Here is a 7,865-nt window from a genome sequence, read left to right as displayed (position 1 = left end):
TTGAGGGGGGGGGGAGATGATACTCTATCGAGTGATGCGTGTTTCAAGAGACCCAAGACCCGAGATAAGAAACACGCTTGTGTACCTATTTCTTAGTTTCTCATTTCTCTTTTTAAATAAACGGTCTCTCATACACGTGGCACACATCATTACGATAACATGCATTGCACACGTATATGATCACTCAGGTAAGGTGAGATGTAGTACATACCGAATGAAATGTATATTCACGTGAATTTTGTTAATTCAATCGGCGAGGAGAATAATAGCCGCGCAATGTCATCGATCGATCGATCGCGCAATGCACATAGTATGCATGCGCGCCTTTGTGGCTGTAGATTAATGCTGCATCGTTGTGTCGCGCTTTTCCAGGCTATGTTCCTTGACGTTGACTCGTTTAGTGATTCTTCGTCCACTTGGCTCAGACTTGGCGTCCATCAGCATCGCGGTCAAGATGCAGAGTTCCAAGAGAACTTTGCGTTCCAACGAGATGGCCATACCGAGCGGCGGTATACTCGACACCGAATTAGAATTACAATTTGCGCTTCAATATCCACATTTCCTCAAGAGGGATGGTAACAAGCTCTTGATATTGCTGCAGAGGCGGAAACGATACAAAAATCGCACGATGCTCGGATACAAAACTCTTGCGGAAGGAATCGTCAACATGGCGCAAGTAAGTCCGCGTGTCGGTCCTTGCCGGCTTTTGTCGGGCGCCAGGAGCGAAAATCACGAGCATTGACGAGCAAACATCCAACAGGTGCTGCAGCGGCAGATGGATCTCGAATTGGAACTGATATCGGACAAAGCGGAGAAATACGGCGGTCATTCGGTCGCGCTGGCGCGCGTAAGCGTCGTCGCGTTAACTTCCCAGCCGGTCGATCACGATAAAAGACTGACAAACGACCCAAATGAGAGGCTCTGTCCAGAATTTAGTGACGAAGAAGAGGAATTTAGCTCGGAAGGCGAGGCGGAGGGCAGTGACAGCGAACCCACGTTAGAGGTGCACAGGCGGAAAAGTCGTGGGAAGATTCCAACAAACGCCAGGGTGCGCGCAAATATTTTTCATATTAACCGGTAGCTTAACGCTACAGCGATACCGCGGACTGATTCGGGAGATTGCACATATAGCTAGAGCGATCTATGCAAATGTCAACATAAGTCGCGCATTCGCATTTATAATGCATTTATATACGTCACAACGTTCGCGTTGCATATTGTCCGGTATTTCACGTGTATAAAAATTCGAGAACTTTTCCCGAAGTAATTGGATTCTTCGGTCGATTGTTTCGCCAGATTCCGTGTATTGAACGAGATTTTATCAGTGTTAATAACAGCCGTATTATGTTTTGCAGCAAAGAAACTTAAAGCAAAAGTTTATAGCTCTTTTAAAGCGGTTTAGGGTGTCAGAAGAGTTAGAACATGATCAAGAAGAGATTGGACAGAAACTTTCAGGTACGTTCAATATTACATAGATTACGTACATATTTTACGATTAGCTAGACGCGTGCATTGTATTTCGTTATTGCGATTAATAACGTGTCCAAAATGTCATCAGCTCCTGCTTTGTTCGTCTCATCTGTTTGTTCTATGTAATCGAAGGTGGCGATATGGAGATAGAGGAATTGTTCGACGAATTGGAAGACTTGTCGGATAGCGGACCGGAATTGGATACTATGTCCGTTAGTAGCACACCGAAGCCATCGCTGAGGCCCTTTTTCAGCTCTAGTCGATCCCTACTGGCACCGCCTCATTCTGGTGAGTCAGTCGTCGTCTTCGTCGTTCTAGTATGTATTCAGTAGAACGTGACATATACTCACATACACATACGCGCGCGCACGCACGCACGCACCACACACACACACACGCACACACACGCACACACACACACACACACACACAAAAGAACAAACATATGCACACACACACATACATCTGACATATGGCAAGGTATTTTATCGATTCGTACTACGCAGCAAAAATCAATATCAACCGTGTGATCGGTACCCGTATAATTACAGGTCTGAGCGCGTAAATGCCTATGATTAATTTTGGTCGCTTCTAACTCGAAAACTATTGCGACTTTGACATTATATATCGTTACCCACTAAGAACTAGCCTCCTTAAATTCCGTAGCTTACTCTCAGATACAAATCTTTCTGAACTAAGTGGAAGTCTGGTGGGTTGGCTTTGCATTGTTGCATGTTACGATTCGATAGTAGTAACCAGCGAGGATACTGGAACTGTCTCCGCAACTACCACATGTCAGCAGCCCGCGAGTCAATCGGCTAAAGAGAAACACCGTATTGGACACACCACGCCAGGTATGTTAATATTCATCAATCTACTCAAAACTTGTGAGGACGAAGTTGGAACGTTCTAAGGACTCTGCTTCTTACCAAACAGCACGTATCTGCGTCTGATATTTTATATAGCATGCAGTGTCAAAAAAACATGTATATCTATTTTTTTTTAGAGAAAACGTAATTACTCGTAAATGTTTCTTTTTTCTGTTACTTTCCTTTTTTTTTGTCTTTTTTCGAGCGAGTTATGTCTACTTGGTCCTTATTTCCTCCTTTCCACGATTAAATTTATCAAGACTATTATCAAGACTATCTAACAAGCAACGAGAAACGTGTCTGAATCGAGAGAGGAGAAACTTGGTCCATCTCACTCTTTTTCGGAATGCAAATGTATTTTTCTTATATTTCTAATGAGATATGTATGCCCCGAGGGAAAAATTGAAAACGATTCAGCGACAACAATTTTGTAGATTGGAGAAGAAACTCGAGCGCATGAATGACCTTGCTAATCGACAGAAGCTTGGTGTTTCGATCACACTTGGTAATTAAGTACCTTCGCGATTTACATATTTACACTGGCAAATATATATTTATACATATACGTGTCATTTAGCTTAAACGTTAATCTTTCTTTTTAATAATGAAATATATCTCTCCAATGCCTGAATGCAAGAATAATCGAAGCGGCACGACTTCTCGTTTCTCGCTTGTCTTAAAATGGAATCGAACGCTTCTGTACGAAATTGATTTTGCGTAATTTTCTCACGTCATAGATGCTATTATACACTTGGCAATGTTTCCTCTATTCCGTCTGTCTCTTCTTCTATTATTCTTACATTCCTCTCTAATATTTTCTCACCAAAAGGATAGTACCAAGAAATGTACAGACGTATGTATATATATAAGTCAAGTGGAAATAAAAATTTATCTTGGCGTTTAACTCACCTCTGCAGTTGTTCCTATTATACAAATTTTTGTGAAAATTGTTTTACTTCTTTGATTTTGAAAAAACTCATCCTACTATGTATTTATAAATGTGATAAATGAGCTCGTGTGTGTGTGTGCTATCTTCCTGCTGTCCGCGTCTTTCCCTCCTCTTTCCTTTCTTCTCCATTTCTCTGTCTCTAAAGCTTCTGTATGTAAATTTTATTCAACTTCAATCTGTGATACTGGCCTGTATCTCTCTATCTACTTATGTACGTACGTATCCTTTACTCTGTTAATTTTAGTCATTTAATCTGCTTTCTTAATAACGCTACCAATTGCACACAACTTGACAATTTTATTTGTAACCTTGTACTCAATATCGTATTATAACTGCGTTCTTCTCAATAGGTTCGACTTGGCGACTTTGGCGCGTGTAATCATTTCTCGTGTGAATCCTAATATACTTTTTTATATTGGCACATGATCGTGCTTCTATTCACTTTCCACGTATCCCACTTATATAATTGTAAGTTTTTCAAAATCACCAACATCTCGCTTTCAAGCACACACGATGAAGTAAACTAAAGAAAAATTACAATTCTCCTTCGCATGTAATATTGATAATTCTCGTGATGCAAATAAAGCATTTTATAGTTTGATCGATTCCAAAAATATATGGTAGGTAACACACGTCAACGATGATTTCTCGCGAAGAGGAGGACAAGGAAGAAAAAAAACGAATAAAACTATTTTTTGTAACTATTTTAATTGGCAGTCAAACGCAAACAGTCAGCGGGTAAATGTTCACAATGAGAGAGAATTCATTATATATATATATATATATATATATATATATATATATATATATATATATATATACATACATACATACATATATACATACATTTTTTGCTCGTTACTTTACGAGAGATTATCATTGTCTTGGAATAAGTTTAACGAGAATATGTAGAGGTGGTTCTGAAGTACTCTGTGCGCGCGCGTGTGTATGTATATATGTATGTGTGTGTGATTATATATATATATATATATGTATGTATGTATGTATATGTGTATATATATATATATATGCGCGCACATACGTATATGTGTGTGTGTTCGCGCGCGCGTGTGTGTGTGTGCGTGCGCGCCTGTCCGTGTGTATCGTTGAATACATGCAACATTCAAAGTCGCAGCCTTTGTCCCGATAGAGTACTTTTATAGAGTAACGGAATGGCATTGCAGAGCGTGGAGTGGACAGACAAAGCGATGACAGTTCTCGGAGAGCCGATAGTGATTCCCACCCTGAAAATTGGACGGATCACGAGGCAAATGACCCACCGAATTACGTAGCGGGTTCACCGCCGAAATCGGAGCAGCCTAACAAGAGTGAGAGTTCCGAGAGAAGAAGTAGACTCTTTGCGCGCGATAGAGGGACGCCCGGCAGTAACAAATCTAAGAAGCACAGTCTGAGTGTCGATTTAAAACCGTCGGCCGATTTGAATAGCACGGAAGTAATTGCCTGTTTCATATATCTCGACTGTTCATCATTACTCAGAAACAGTGTTGATATTTTCGCGAGAATATCGGCAGTGATGAAATTCCCGTCATTTCATCTCACATTTCATGATTTTAGCCGAGAAAAGCTCTGGTGGAACAGCTTGGCCGGATATTACCGGATGACAGTTTACCAGAAGCTGTGTCACTTGTGTCAATAGCGGATCCTGGCGGTGCTGTCCTTGCCGCGAGACTTCAAGAAAGAAATCACAGAGTGCTGACAACGGCTTCTCCGGCTGATATTCGTGCAACGTTCACCTGCTTGGTCACACGCATACAGAAATTGTAATTGTCGTTGACTTTACTCGCGAATATCATTTACTCGAATCCAGTTCACCCAACGTTTGTGTCTCTTTCCTTTTCTGTTCAGCTGCAATAGTTCCGCGAAACCACCCGCACCTATAAAAGTTGTGATCGCTGGCGGGGACAGTTTCATCAACGCAGTTCTCCGTCACTACGTCGACTTGCTGAGTTTCAGACCGCCAGATTGGCAAAACTACATGAAGTTTTTGGTAGTGCCGCTTGGTTCAAACACGTTAACGAGATACCTTGGTTCTGTCGACGTCAAATACTCGATGCTCTTCGGAGATGAATGGAAGGAGCTTCTGGAGAGAGAAGGAGGAGGATCGAGTGAGGGCGCAGCACGGATATCGGAATACTTAGCCGCGGCAAACACCGTTCTACCGCTACCCATAGCAGAAGCTATGGTTACGTACAGGTAACGCTAAATTACACCGAGGTAATCAGTCGGATCTATCTGTGACATTATTTAACAGCAGATTTATGAGAGTTGTGTATAATATAATCTTCAGCAGATAACTCCCACATACTATCATCTACAAAATATTTCAAAATTAATCTTCAAAATTAATTAAAGCTCCTGATTTAATATTAAAACAGGAGAATCGTCGACAAGTTTCTTCAAGAAATTGGAAAACAATTTTAATTCTGGCAATTTACGAGCCCTTTTATATTTTACGCTATTAATTACAACAGGTCCAAGAGAATATCCTGCTGTATCTGCTGAAGATTGGTGAATGATTTCCGTTGTGCTCGCACATGGAAAAGAAAGGGACCGATCGTGTTCACAGGGAGACGGATGACAGCAGCCAAATTTTTATTCCCTTTGTAAATGATGTTCGCGTGGGTTGCCCAGACAGCAGTTCTTCCGCATCTGTCGATTTGGAAGAAAGTAATGTCAGTATGTCTGGTTCTCCGCCTTCTTTACCTCCTCCGAGTTTGCCCGTTCCACCACCTGGAAAATTGACACCGCCTAGCAGTCCTAATGTGGGCCAACCGGCGAGAGAAGGATGGGAACCTGTGGAGCTTCAGCTAGATTATTGGGGTAAACAAACTCAAGGTGAAAAGGGAAAAAGCACATTACGTCAAGCTTTTCGAGCGTTGCACGTGCAAAGACTTCCTCCTTTGGGCGAAGCTCCAGGACACCATTTATCCATGAATTATATGACGAAAGAAAAGAAACAAAAAAGTAAGAATAATGTAATCTATAAATGATGCAATCTTCTCTTTCTCTCTGTATTTTTTATTCTTTCGCGATCCATCGACGAAATTATATAAACGTGTAATATTCTCTTCTCTAGTAATGAGGTTGGGCAAAAAGAAAGAAAAGGAAAAAGAGAACGAGCCAAAAAGTCAAACAGTGGATAGTGTGACACGTCTTATATGTTCAGCAAAAACTCACAACATTCCACTAAGAGGTAGTGTCTTGTTGTTACTCATTTATGTATATATATTTTTTTTTCCATCTTCCATTTATTCCATCTTTCATCACCAATATTTCGTTAGTGTTGTGCGTAATTTTCCGTTACACTGATCGCGCATAGTATTCTCTATAAGGTAAATCACGCAATTATCGGCATTCGAGAAAAACCGAGTTTTTCGTGCGAAGAAACATTAGTTTATAGTTTTAGTTGTAAAGATTTCTTTTCAAGTCATAGAATACATGCAAGAAGCTTAGCTGCAATGCTGGTTGTGCATGAAAAACCAGATTTTTGTAGAATGCCAATTAGGAATACCAATAATTGTGTGGTTTATTCAATGTAAAATTCTTGGGTCAAAAAAGTATTGTATATTGAAGGTAGAAGTTGTGTCTATCTAATCGATCTTATTGTTTTTGTTACAGTGAGCATTGACGGTACAGAGTGGTATGGCGTAAAGTTTTTTCAACTATCAGCGCAATGGCAAACGCACATCAAGACGTTTCCGATAGCTTTATTGGAATATAATCCACAACAACAAACTTTGACTAGTACGTAAATTTAGGTTTTCATCATTGCAATGAGAGAGAGCTTTTGGCAACTTACTTGCGTATTTTGTGTCATTACTGATAATACTAATTCGACTCGTTTTATATACAAATCCGATGATCATAAACTTTTGAAGACTGCTCGGTCAAATTTACAGATTAGCGAATTTTATGAAAACGCCAATGTTTGAGGTGTACATAATGTACATTATATTCGTCCTATGAATTATTTGACGATAATGATAATTTAATGATAACGGTAAGTTTTTACAGTCGAGGTATTTCCCTACGTCGTATATAAAATGTATACACGCGTAATAAGTAATATGTTGTGCAATCCGCAAGCGGTTTGTGTGACACACACTCGCGATAACTGTCTTGAAATATATATTCTATTAAATTATAAATTATTAAGTTCTAAAGTGTGTAGTTTTCGTACGTCTAATTTTTTAAAATCTCTCGACAAAGATATAATTTCATCGCACATGAAACTATAAAAATTAGAAACATTCGTTTGACACATGACTCGTACACATATCACAAGCAGTTATATCGAATGTGTCTATGAAGATTATATAATGTTGGTCACGAGGGAATATTGTTTGCGAAATTTTCCGTTTATGGTTCCTCAAACCTTGGGACGCCGAGAAAGAATCTTGTCTCCATTTTCAACAACAATATCCGAACAATATATAGGCTTGTAACATTTTAGGGTATCAATCTAGAGCTAGATATCCCTATATATACATGCGCGCGTGTGCATATATATATATATATATATATATATATATATATATATATATATATATATATAT

General features: G+C 39.6%; 1 protein-coding gene across 3 annotated transcripts in view; it reads left to right on the top strand.

Moving 5' to 3' along the window:
• Positions 1-7,548, top strand: part of LOC116841032 (phosphofurin acidic cluster sorting protein 2) — an 8,538-nt gene extending 990 nt beyond the window's left edge. Inside the window, exons 2-12 of one of the 3 annotated variants that reach the window (XM_032808528.1) lie at positions 373-676; positions 761-1,048; positions 1,356-1,455; positions 1,603-1,758; positions 2,220-2,324; positions 4,473-4,741; positions 4,864-5,069; positions 5,155-5,502; positions 5,876-6,273; positions 6,386-6,502; positions 6,928-7,548. In XM_032808528.1, coding sequence (XP_032664419.1) covers positions 373-676; positions 761-1,048; positions 1,356-1,455; positions 1,603-1,758; positions 2,220-2,324; positions 4,473-4,741; positions 4,864-5,069; positions 5,155-5,502; positions 5,876-6,273; positions 6,386-6,502; positions 6,928-7,061 — 2,425 coding nt within the window. In that variant the 3' untranslated portion in view covers positions 7,062-7,548. The remainder of the gene's footprint in view (positions 1-372; positions 677-760; positions 1,049-1,355; positions 1,456-1,602; positions 1,759-2,219; positions 2,325-4,472; positions 4,742-4,863; positions 5,070-5,154; positions 5,503-5,875; positions 6,274-6,385; positions 6,503-6,927) is intronic. The other 2 variants (XM_032808529.1, XM_032808530.1) reach the window with 2 other exon arrangements.
• Positions 7,549-7,865: the final 317 nt, after the last annotated feature.

This window comes from Odontomachus brunneus, unplaced genomic scaffold (assembly GCF_010583005.1).
Source record: "Odontomachus brunneus isolate Ranch 3 - 2012 unplaced genomic scaffold, Obru_v1 Obru_scaffold_013, whole genome shotgun sequence".
NCBI lineage: Eukaryota > Metazoa > Arthropoda > Insecta > Hymenoptera > Formicidae > Odontomachus > Odontomachus brunneus.
This window is presented reverse-complemented; position numbering and strand designations above follow the sequence as displayed.